Source organism: Anomaloglossus baeobatrachus, chromosome 10 (assembly GCF_048569485.1).
Source record: "Anomaloglossus baeobatrachus isolate aAnoBae1 chromosome 10, aAnoBae1.hap1, whole genome shotgun sequence".
In the NCBI taxonomy this organism is placed as follows: Eukaryota; Metazoa; Chordata; class Amphibia; order Anura; family Aromobatidae; genus Anomaloglossus; species Anomaloglossus baeobatrachus.
In genome coordinates this window covers 211842905-211855383 of record NC_134362.1, presented here as the reverse complement: position 1 = coordinate 211855383, position 12479 = coordinate 211842905, and the positions used below count along the sequence as shown (strand labels likewise).

General features: G+C 53.8%; 1 protein-coding gene across 2 annotated transcripts in view; it reads left to right on the top strand.

The window, feature by feature from the left end:
- Positions 1-12479, top strand: part of LOC142254283 (hepatocyte nuclear factor 4-beta-like) — a 62326-nt gene that overhangs the window by 42517 nt on the left and 7330 nt on the right. For both annotated transcript variants that reach the window (XM_075325320.1, XM_075325319.1), the window contains exons 3-6: positions 4244-4338; positions 4742-4848; positions 6166-6321; positions 6498-6585. In XM_075325320.1, the coding sequence (XP_075181435.1) occupies positions 4244-4338; positions 4742-4848; positions 6166-6321; positions 6498-6585 (446 nt within the window). The remainder of the gene's footprint in view (positions 1-4243; positions 4339-4741; positions 4849-6165; positions 6322-6497; positions 6586-12479) is intronic.

Genomic DNA, 12479 nt, shown 5'->3' with positions numbered 1-12479 from the left:
TCCTATCCTGTGTGATAGTCTGCTGAGCCGTGTATCTAATCCTCTCCTGTGTGATATTGTCTGCTGAGCCGTGTATCTAATCCTATCCTGTGTGATACTGACTGCTGAGCCGTGTATCTAATCCTCTCCTGTGTGATACTGTCTGCTGAGCCGTGTATCTAATCCTCTCCTGTGTGATACTGTCTGCTGAGCCGTGTATCTAATCCTCTCCTGTGTGATACTGTCTGCTGAGCCGTGTATCTAATCTTATCCTGTGTGATACTCTGCTGATCTGTGTATCTAATCCTATCCTGTGTGATACTGTCTGCTGAGCTGTGTATCTAATATTATCCTGTGTGATATTGTCTGCTGAGCCGTGTATCTAATCCTCTCCTGTGTGATACTGTCTGCTGAGCCGTGTATCTAATCTTATCCTGTGTGATACTCTGCTGATCTGTGTATCTAATCCTATCCTGTGTGATACTGTCTGCTGAGCTGTGTATCTAATATTATCCTGTGTGCTACTGTCTGCTGAGCCGTGTATCTAATCCTCTCCTGTATGATACTGTCTGCTGAGCCGTGTAACTAATCCTCTCCTGTGTGATACTGTCTGCTGAGCCGTGTATCTAATCCTCTCCTGTGTGATACTATCTGCTGAGCCGTGTATCTAATCCTCTCCTGTGTGATACTGTCTGCGGAGCCGTGTATCTAATCCTCTCCTGTGTGATACTGTCTGCTGAGCCGTGTATCTAATCCTCTCCTGTGTGATAGTCTGCTGACCTGTGTATCTAATCCTCTCCTGTGTGATACTGTCTGCTGCGCCGTGTATCTAATCCTCTCCTGTGTGATACTGTCTGCTGAGCCGTGTATCTAATCCTCTCCTGTGTGATATTGTCTGCTGAGCCGTGTATCTAATCCTCTCCTGTGTGATACTGTCTGCTGAGCCGTGTATCTAATCCTCTCCTGTGTGATATTGTCTGCTGAGCCGTGTATCTAATCCTCTCCTGTGTGATACTGTCTGCGGAGCTGTGTATCTAATCCTCTCCTGTGTGATACTGTCTGCTGAGCTGTGTATCTAATCCTCTCCTGTGTGATACTGTCTGCTGAGCTGTGTATCTAATCCTATCCTGTGTGATACAGTCTGCTGAGCCATGTATCTAATCATCTCCTGTGTGATACGGTCTGCTGCGCCGTGTATCTAATCCTCTCCTGTGTGATACTGTCTGCTGAGCCGTGTATCTAATCCTCTCCTGTGTGATATTGTCTGCTGAGCCGTGTATCTAATCCTATCCTGTGTGATACTGACTGCTGAGCCGTGTATCTAATCCTCTCCTGTGTGATACTGTCTGCTGAGCCGTGTATCTAATCCTCTCCTGTGTGATACTGTCTGCTGAGCCGTGTATCTAATCTTATCCTGTGTGATACTCTCTGCTGATCTGTGTATCTAATCCTATCCTGTGTGATACTGTCTGCTGAGCTGTGTATCTAATCTTATCCTGTGTGATACTCTCTGCTGATCTGTGTATCTAATCCTCTCCTGTGTGATACTGTCTGCTGAGCTGTGTATCTAATCCTCTCCTGTGTGATACTGTCTGCTGAGCCGTGTATCTAATCTTATCCTGTGTGATACTCTCTGCTGATCTGTGTATCTAATCCTATCCTGTGTGATACTCTCTGCTGAGCTGTGTATCTAATATCCTGTGTGATACTCTCTGCTGAGCTGTGTATCTAATCCTATCCTGTGTGATACTGTTTGCTGAGCTGTGTATCTAATATTATCCTGTGTGATACTCTCTGCTGAGCTGTGTATCTAATCCTATCCTGTGTGATACTGTCTGCTGAGCTGTGTATCTAATATTATCCTGTGTGATACTGTCTGCTGAGCCGTGTATCTAATCCTCTCCTGTGTGATACTGTCTGCTGAGCCGTGTATCTAATCCTCTCCTGTGTGATACTGTCTGCTGAGCTGTGTATCTAATCTTATCCTGTGTGATACTCTCTGCTGATCTGTGTATCTAATATTATCCTGTGTGATACTGTCTGCTGAGCCGGGTATCTAATCCTCTCCTGTGTGATACTGTCTTCTGAGCCGGGTATCTAATCCTCTCCTGTGTGATACTGTCTGCTGAGCCGGGTATCTAATCCTCTCCTGTGTGATACTGTCTTCTGAGCCGTGTATCTAATCCTCTTCTGTGTGATACTGTCTGCTGAGCCGTGTATCTAATCCTCTCCTGTGTGATACTGTCTGCTGAGCCGTGTATCTAATCCTCTTCTGTGTGATACTGTCTGCTGTGCTGTGTATCTAATCCTCTCCTGTGTGATACTGTCTGCTGAGCTGTGTATCTAATCTTATCCTGTGTGATACTCTCTGCTGATCTGTGTATCTAATCTTCTCCTGTGTGATACTGTCTGCTGAGCCGGGTATCTAATCTTATCCTGTGTGATACTCTCTGCTGATCTGTGTATCTAATCCTATCCTGTGTGATACTGTCTGCTGAGCTGTGTATCTAATATTATCCTGTGTGATACTGTCTGCTGAGCCGTGTATCTAATCCTCTCCTGTGTGATACTGTCTGCGGAGCCGTGTATCTAATCCTCTCCTGTGTGATACTGTCTGCAGAGCCGTGTATCTAATCCTCTCCTGTGTGATACTGTCTGCTGAGCTGTGTATCTAATCCTCTCCTGTGTGATACAGTCTGCTGAGCTGTGTATCTAATCCTCTCCTGTGTGATACTGTCTGCTGCGCCGTGTATCTAATCCTCTCCTGTGTGATACTGTCTGCTGAGCCGTGTATCTAATCCTCTCCTGTGTGATATTGTCTGCTGAGCCGTGTATCTAATCCTCTCCTGTGTGATACTGTCTGCTGAGCTGTGTATCTAATCCTCTCCTGTGTGATACTGTCTGCTGAGCCGGGTATCTAATCCTCTCCTGTGTGATACTGTCTGCTGAGCCATGTATCTAATCCTCTCCTGCGTGATACTGTCTGCTGAGCTGTGTATTTAATCCTCTCCTGTTTGATACTGACTGCTGAGCGTCTGTTGTGCGATGCTGTATCTGAGCTGCGGTACGGTGGGTGCGATGCTGTATCTGAGCTGTGGTACGGTGGGTGCGATGCTGTATCTGAGCTGCGGTACGGTGTGTGCAATGCTGTATGTGAGCTGCGGTACGGTGGGTGTGATGCTGTATCTGAGTTGCGGTACGGTGGGTGCGATGCTGTATCTGAGCTGCGGTACGGTGGGTGCGATGCTGTATCTGAGCTGCGGTACGGAGGGTGCGATGCTGTATCTAAGCTGTGGTACAGTGGGAGTGATGCTGTATCTAAGCTGCTGTACAGAGGGTGTGATGCTGTATCTAAGCTGTGGTACGGAGCGTGTGATGCTGTATCTGAGCTGCGGTATGGAGGGTGCGATGCTGTATCTAAGCTGCGGTACGGTGGGTGCGATGCTGTATCTAAGCTGTGGTACGGTGGGTGCGATGCTGTATCTAAGCTGTGGTACGGTGGGTGCGATGCTGTATCTAAGCTGTGGTACGGTGGGTGCGATGCTGTATCTAAGCTGTGGTACGGTGGGTGCGATGCTGTATCTAAGCTGTGGTACGGTGGGTGCGATGCTGTATCTAAGCTGTGGTACGGTGGGTGCGATGCTGTATCTAAGCTGTGGTACGGTGGGTGCGATGCTGTATCTAAGCTGTGGTACGGTGGGTGCGATGCTGTATCTAAGCTGTGGTATGGTGGGTGTGATGGTGTATCTAAGCTGTGGTACGGTGGGTGCGATGCTGTATCTAAGCTGTGGTACGGTGGGTGCGATGCTGTATCTAAGCTGTGGTATGGTGGGTGCGATGGTGTATCTAAGCTGTGGTATGGTGGGTGTGATGGTGTATCTAAGCTGTGGTACGGTGGGTTCGATGCTGTATCTAAGCTGTGGTATGGTGGGTGCGATGGTGTATCTAAGCTGTGGTATGGTGGGTGTGATGGTGTATCTAAGCTGTGGTACGGTGGGTTCGATGCTGTATCTAAGCTGTGGTATGGTGGGTGCGATGGTGTATCTAAGCTGTGGTATGGTGGGTGTGATGGTGTATCTAAGCTGTGGTACGGTGGGTTCGATGCTGTATCTAAGCTGTGGTATGGTGGGTGTGATGGTGTATCTAAGCTGTGGTACGGTGGGTTCGATGCTGTATCTAAGCTGTGGTATGGTGGGTGTGATGGTGTATCTAAGCTGTGGTACGGTGGGTGCGATGCTGTATCTAAGCTGTGGTTTCTCCGCAGGTTCAGCAGACAGTGCGTTGTAGATAAGGATAAGAGGAATCAGTGCCGGTATTGTCGTCTGCGGAAATGTTTCCGAGCCGGAATGAAGAAGGAAGGTTTGTAGGACGCGTGCGGGTCACATGGGCCGGAGCGTGGCCCCCGGGCGGCTGCAGGGGCCCCTCCGTGTCTGCACGCTGCTCCAGTCACATGGGCCGGAGTGTGGCCCCTGGGCGGCTGCAGGGGCTCCTCCATATCTGCACGCTGCTCCAGTCACATGGGCCGGAGCGTGGCCCCTGGGCGGCTGCAGGGGCCCCTCTGTGTCTGCACGCTGCTCCAGTCACATGGGTCCCCAGAGTGTGGCCCCTGGGCGGCTGCAGGGGCCCCTCCGTGTCTGCACGCAGATATTGATGACCCCCATCGCTGATGTTCCGGCTCTCTATGCTGCAGTCTGTGCCCCGTGTCCCCCGTCTCCGGATCGCGGGGGGCTCCGAACGTCACCTACGTTTCCTGTCGTTTCAGCGGTGCAGAACGAGCGGGATCGGATCAGCACGAGGAGGAGCAGCTTCGAGGACAACGGCTCCTTGTCCATCAGCGTCCTGAGCCAGGCGGAGGCCGTGACGCAGCAGGTGCGAGGAGGGAACGGCGCAGAACGGCCGCCTTTAAAGGGAGTCTGACACCAGGTTTCTCCACCTAATCTGAGAGCAGCATAATGTAGGGGCAGAGACCCTGATTCCCCCAGGGATCGACGCAGGTCTCTGCGTCCCCCAGTGATCGATGCTGGTCTCTCCGTCCCCCAGGGATCGGCGCCGGTCTCGCTCCGTCCCCCAGCGATCGGCGCTGGTCTCGCTCCGTCCCCCAGGGATCGGCGCCGGTCTCGCTCCGTCCCCCAGGGATCGGCGCCGGTCTCGCTCCGTCCCCAAGTGATTGATGATGGTCTCTGCGTCCCCCAGTGATCGATGCTGGTCTCTGCGTCCCCCAGCGATCGGCGCCGGTCTCGCTCCGTCCCCCAGGGATCGGCGCCGGTCTCGCTCCGTCCCCCAGGGATCGGCGCCGGTCTCGCTCCGTCCCCCAAGAATCAGTGCCGGTCTCGCTCCGTCCCCCAGGGATCGGCGCCGGTCTCGCTCCATCCCCAAGTGATTGATGATGGTCTCTGCGTCCCCCAGCGATCGGCGCCGGTCTCGCTCCATCCCCCAGGGATCGGCGCCGGTCTCGCTCCGTCCCCCAGGGATCGGTGCCGGTCTCGCTCCGTCCCCCAGGGATCGGCGCCGGTCTCGCTCCGTCCCCAAGTGATCGATGTCGGTCTCTGCGTCACCCAGCGATCGGCGCCGGTCTCGCTCCATCCCCCAGGGATCAGCGCCGGTCTCGCTCCGTCCCCCAGGGATCGGCGCCGGTCTCTGCGTCCCCCAGCGATCGGCGCCGGTCTCGCTCCATCCCCCAGGGATCGGCGCCGGTCTCGCTCCGTCCCCCAGGGATCGGTGCCGGTCTCGCTCCGTCCCCAAGTGATCGATGTCGGTCTCTGCGTCACCCAGCGATTGGCGCCGGTCTCGCTCCGTCCCCCAGGGATCGGCGCCGGTCTCGCTCCGTCCCCCAGGGATCGGCGCCGGTCTCGCTCCGTCCCCCAGCGATCGGCGCCGGTCTCGCTCCGTCCCCCAGCGATCGGCGCCGGTCTCGCTCCGTCCCCCAGCGATCGGCGCCGGTCTCGCTCCGTCCCCCAGCGATCGGCGCCGGTCTCGCTCCGTCCCCCAGGGATCGGCGCCGGTCTCGCTCCGTCCCCCAGCGATCGGCGCCGGTCTCGCTCCGTCCCCAAGTGATCGATGTCGGTCTCTGTGTCCCCCAGCGATCGGTGCCGGTCACGCTCCGTCCATGTTTTGCAGTTTCGCCATTGTTGGGGGCTGATTTGATGCAGTGGATTTTGTCCTTTGCTCCCCTCGGGCCGCCCTCAGCTCTCCTGCCTCAGTCCGGATTCCATGGGTGACATTTCCATGAAGAAGATTGCCACCATCAGCGACGTGTGCGAGTCCATGAAGCAGCAGCTCCTCCTACTGGTCGAGTGGGCGAAGTGCATCCCTGCGTTCTGCGAGCTTCCACTGGACGACCAGGTAACGTGGACCCCACTGTGGATGTGGATGCGTGTCCTGTGTGGGGGCATTGAATCCTGGGGAATTGACGGGTTTTAGTGCTCCAGGCAGTAACCTGCATCTGAAGTGGTGACTGTCAGCACCGGGACACAGCGACCTCTGCAGCCGCCCTCACCCCTTCTGCTGTCTTTCCCCAGGTGGCGCTGCTGCGGGCACACGCTGGCGCTCATCTCCTGCTGGGTGTAGCCAAGCGCTCGCTCCCTTACAAAGATTTCCTGCTTCTGGGTGAGTTGTACTCTGGCTCCTCTGGACAGATCTGCAGCGGCGCAGCCACTGTCCGCTGCCCCCTCCACTGTCCGCTACGCCTGCGTCGCCCTCTTCTGTCCGCTACGCCTGCGTCACCCTCTTCTGTCCGCTACGCCTGCGTCGCCCTCTTCTGTCCGCTACGCCTGCGTCGCCCTCTTCTGTTCTTCCGCCTGCGTCGCCCTCTTCTGTCCGCTACGCCTGCGTCGCCCTCTTCTGTCCGCTACGCCTGCGTCACCCTCTTCTGTCCGCTACGCCTGCGTCGCCCTCTTCTGTCCGCTACGCCTGCGTCAACCTCTTCTGTTCTTCCGCCTGCGTCGCCCTCTTCTGTCCGCTACGCCTGCGTCGCCCTCTTCTGTCCGCTACGCCTGCGTCGCCCTCTTCTGTCCGCTACGCCTGCGTCGCCCTCTTCTGTTCTTCCTCCTGCGTCGCCCTCTTCTGTCCGCTACGCCTGCGTCGCCCTCTTCTGTCCGCTACGCCTGCGTCGCCCTCTTCTGTCCGCTACACCTGCGTCGCCCTCTTCTGTCCGCTACACCTGCGTCGCCCTCTTCTGTTCTTCCGCCTGCGTCGCCCTCTTCTGTTCTTCCTCCTGCGTCGCCCTCTTCTGTCCGCTACGCCTGCGTCGCCCTCTTCTGTCCGCTACACCTGCGTCGCCCTCTTCTGTCCGCTACACCTGCGTCGCCCTCTTCTGTCCGCTACACCTGCGTCGCCCTCTTCTGTCCGCTACACCTGCGTCGCCCTCTTCTGTCCGCTACACCTGCGACGCCCTCTTCTGTCCGCTACACCTGCGTCGCCCTCTTCTGTCCGCTACACCTGCGTCGCCCTCTTCTGTTCTTCCGCCTGCGTTGCCCTCTTCTGTTCTTCCTCCTGCGTCGCCCTCTCCCCCTTCCTCCTGCGTCGCCCTCTTCTGTTCTTCCTCCTGCGTCGCCCTCTTCTGTTCTTCCTCCTGCGTCTCTGGTCTTTTTCATGCAGTTTTTCCTGTTTCTTTATTGCTGCGCTTTGTGCCATGCTTTGTCCTCTTTTTCCTCTTTATCGCTGATCTTTGTGCCATGCTCTGTCCTCTTTTTCGCTGATCTTTGTGCCATGCTGTATCCTCTTTTTCCTTTATCGCTGATCTTTGTGCCATGCTGTGTGTTCTTTTTCGCTGATCTCTGTGCCATGCTCTGTCCTCTTTCGCTGATCTTTGTGTCATGCTCTGTCCTCTTTTTCGCTGATCTCTGTGCCATGCTGTCCTCTTTTTCGCTGATCTCTGTGCCATGCTTTGTCCTCTTTTTCGCTGATCTTTGTGCCATGCTCTGTCCTCTTTTTCGCTGATCTTTGTGCCATGCTCTGTCCTCTTTTTCACTGATCTTTGTGCCATGCTCTGTCCTCTTTTTCGCTGATCTGTGCCATGCTCTGTCCTCTTTGTGCCATGCTTTGTCCCCTTTTTTGCTGATCTTTGTGCCACGCTCTGTCCTCTTTTTCGCTGATCTCTGTGCCATGCTCTGTCCTCTTTTTCACTGATCTCTGTGCCATGCTCTGTCCTCTTTTTCGCTGATCTCTGTGCCATGCTCTGTCCTCTTTTTCGCTGATCTCTGTGCCATGCTCTGTCCTCTTTTTCGCTGATCTCTGTGCCATGCTCTGTCCTCTTTTTCGCTGATCTTTGTGCCATGCTTTGTCCTCTTTTTCGCTGATCTCTGTGCCATGCTCTGTCCTCTTTTTCGCTGTTCTCTGTGCCATGCTTTGTCCTCTTTTTCGCTGATCTCTGTGCCATGCTCGGTCCTCTTTCGCTGATCTCTGTGCCATGCTTTGTCCTCTTTTTCGCTGATCTCTGTGCCATGCTCTGTCCTCTTTTTCGCTGATCTCTGTGCCATGCTCTGTCCTCTTTGTGCCATGCTCTGTCCTCTTTTTCGCTGATCTTTGTGCCATGCTTTGTCCTCTTTTTCGCTGATCTCTGTGTCATGCTCTGTCCTCTTTTTCGCTGATCTCTGTGCCATGCTCTGTCCTCTTTTTCGCTGATCTCTGTGCCATGCTCTGTCCTCTTTTTCGCTGATCTTTGTGCCATGCTCTGTCCTCTTTTTCGCTGATCTCTGTGCCATGCTTTGTCCTCTTTTTCGCTGATCTTTGTGCCATTCTCTGTCCTCTTTTTCGCTGATCTCTGTGCCATGCTCTGTCCTCTTTGTGCCATGCTTTGTCCCCTTTTTTGCTGATCTTTGTGTCATGCTTGGTCCTCTTTTTCGCTGATCTCTGTGCCATGCTGTGTCCTCTTTTTCACTGCTCTTTATGCCATGCTCTGTCCTCTTTTTCGCTGATCTCTGTGCCATGCTGTGTCCTCTTTTTCGCTGATCTTTGTGCCATGCTCTGTCCTCTTTCGCTGATTTTTGCCATGCTTTGTCCTCTTTTTTTGCTGATCTCTGTGTCATGCTCTGTCCTCTTTGTGCCATGCTCTGTCCTCTTTTTCGTTGACCTTTGTGCCATGCTCTGTCCTCTTTTTCGCTGATCTCTGTGCCATGCTCTGTCCTCTTTTTCGCTGATCTTTGTGTCATGCTCTGTCCTCTTTTTCGCTGATCTTTGTGTCATGCTCTGTCCTCTTTTTCGCTGATCTCTGTGTCATGCTCTGTCCTTTTTTTCGCTGATCTTTGTGTCATGCTCTGTCCTTTTTTTCGCTGATCTTTGTGCCATGCTTTGTCCTCTTTTTCGCTGATCTTTGTGTCATGCTCTGTCCTCTTTTTCGCTGATCTCTGTGCCATGCTCTGTCCTTTTTTTCGCTGATCTCTGTGCCATGCTCTGTCCTCTTTTTCACTGATCTCTGTGCCATGCTCTGTCCTCTTTTTCGCTGATCTTTGTGTCATGCTCTGTCCTCTTTTTCGCTGATCTTTGTGTCATGCTCTGTCCTCTTTTTCGCTGATCTTTGTGCCATGCTCTGTCCTCTTTTTCGCTGATCTCTGTGCCATGCTCTGTCCTCTTTTTCGCTGATCTTTGTGCCATGCTCTGTCCTCTTTTTCACTGATCTCTGTGCCATGCTCTGTCCTCTTTTTCGCTGATCTTTGTGTCATGCTCTGTCCTTTTTTTCGCTGATCTCTGTGCCATGCTCTGTCCTCTTTGTGCCATGCTCTGTCCTCTTTTTCACTGATCTCTGTGCCATGCTCTGTCCTCTTTTTCGCTGATCTTTGTGTCATGCTCTGTCCTCTTTTTCGCTGATCTTTGTGTCATGCTCTGTCCTCTTTTTCACTGATCTCTGTGCCATGCTCTGTCCTCTTTTTCACTGATCTCTGTGCCATGCTCTGTCCTCTTTTTCACTGATCTCTGTGCCATGCTCTGTCCTCTTTTTCACTGATCTCTGTGCCATGCTCTGTCCTCTTTTTCGCTGATCTTTGTGTCATGCTCTGTCCTTTTTTCTTCAGCGCTCTATTGGGAGACCCAGACGATTGGGGTATAGCTACTGCCCTCCGGAGGCCACACAAAGCACTACACTAAAAAGTGCAAGGCCCCTCCCTCTCTGGCTATACCCCCCCCGTGGTATCACGGGTTCTCCAGTTTTCAAGCTTTGTGCGAAGGAGGTCAGACATTCCATGCATAGCTCCACAGATTTTAGTCAGCAGTAGCTGCTGACTGTTTCGGATGGAAGAAAAGAGGACACATATAGTGTCCCCAGCATGCTCCCTTCTCACCCCTGGATGGTGTTGTAAGGTTGAGGTACCTATTGCTGGTACAGGGCTGGAGCCTGACATGCTGTTTTCCTTCCACATCCCCTGGTAGGGCTCTGTGGAAGTGGGATCCTGCCGGCCTCTCAGCTCTGACGCCGGGCTCCATCCACAGACCCATAGCACCTGGTGGATGCCGAGCAGGAGTACGATCAGGGACAGGCCCTGCATCATACAGGTACTCTGTGTCCCCGGCAGGCACAGACACTCCGGGCTGGCTGGGTGTTGTAGTGCGCCGGGGACCGTAACGATTGAGTTGGTGTCCCTACAGTTTACTGGGGGACTTTTGTGTTGTGGGAACGCAGCGCCGACCCCCACTGGACCGGCGGCGCTGCTGTGACTTGTGGTGCGCCGGGGACACGCCGACCGCGCTTTTACGGCGGCGGCGTTTATAAATCCAGTCCCCGGCTTTTGCGGCCTAGCTCCGCTTCGTTCCCGCCCCCACCCTGTCAATCAGGGTAGGGGAGAGACGCTGTTTCGCAGCAGCGACGAGGGCTGGAGCCTGATTTACATGCTCCAGCCCTCACACTATGCACAGAGGGAAGCAGGCTTCCCGCTCTTAGCCAGGAACGCCCAGGGCCCGCCCCCCTTCTTCTCTCAGGACGCCGGCAGCCATTACATGCATGTCTGGCTGGAGGAAGGACGCAAGGCTCTGGGAGACCTGGACTAGGGGGCTTTGGAGACCACACACCCGCTCTTAAGCGGGCGGTAAGCGGCTTTTCAGCTGGCCCCTCTAGTGCCTCAGTGTGTATTAGTGTACTGTGTCACCAGATATATATATTTAGTGATTTCTTGCACTGTGAGGTCGCTTCCTGGCTGCATATCCCAGATCGCTCTGAGGAGGCAGCAACATGTCATCCACAAAACGCAAGGCTGCCAAGGCTAGGGCTGTGTACACTGCGTGTGCTGCATGTGGGGCTAATCTACCAGCAGGCTCCGATGACCCCCATTGTGTGCAATGCTCCGACCCGGTGCTGCTTCGCCAGCCGGAGTCAGGAGAGATAGTGACCCAGGCTGAGACGCTTGTAAGTTCTGCCCCGGTGACAGGGACAGACTTTGCAGTTTTTGCTGATGGAATGTCTGTGACTATGGCAAAAATACTTGAAACTTTGCAATCCATGTCTGGGGCTCAGTCTATGGACACGGCGAGGTCTCTGTCCTCTAATCCCCCTCAGTTGGAATTAATCCAGACTGCAAGGGGGTCCCCGGCTTCCCAGGCTGAGTATTATGACTCAGATGATAGCCCCAGCCACCCTAAGCGAGCTCGCTGGGAAAGACCCTCAACGTCATCACACTGCTCAGGGTCTCAGCGCAATCAGTCGCCCTGTGATGTGTCTGATGAGAGTGATCAGGAGTCTTATCCTGGAACCCCTCTCAATCTGGATACCCCGGATGGGGACGCCATGGTAAACGATCTTATCTCAGCCATCAATAGACTGTTAGATATTTCTCCCCCAGCTCCTTCAGCAGAAGAGGCAGCTGCAGAGCAGGAGAAGTTTCGTTTCCTCTATCCCAAGCGTAAATTGAGTGCTTTCTTGGATCACTCTGACTTCAGAGAGTCAATCCAGAAACACGACGCTCATCCAGAAAAGCGTTTCTCTAAACGTTCTAAGGATACACGTTATCCTTTCCCCCCTGATGTGGTCAAGCGCTGGACCCAGTGTCCAAAGGTGGACCCCCCGATTTCCAAACTTGCAGCTAGATCCATAGTTGCAGTGGAGGATGGCGCTTCACTTAAGGATGCCAATGACAGACAGATGGACCTTTGGTTAAAATCTGTCTATGAAGCTATAGGCGCGTCGTTTGCTCCGGCATTCGCAGCCGTATGGGCACTCCAGGCTATTTCAGCAGGGTTAGCAAAAGTGGATGCTATCATACATCCAGCAGTGCCGCAAGTGGCGCACCTTACCACGCAGATGTCTGCGTTTGCGTCTTACGCTATCAATGCGGTCCTAGAATCTACCAGCCGCACCTCTATGGCGTCCGCCAATTCGGTAGTTTTGCGCAGAGCCTTGTGGTTAAAGGACTGGAAAGCAGATGCTGCTTCCAAAAAATGTTTAACCAGCTTGCCATTATCTAGAGACAGACTGTTTGGCGAGCCATTGGCTGACATCATTAAACAGTCCAAGGGTAAAGACTCTTCCTTACCCCAGCCCAGATCAAGCAAACCTCAGCAGAAAAAATGGCAGCAGA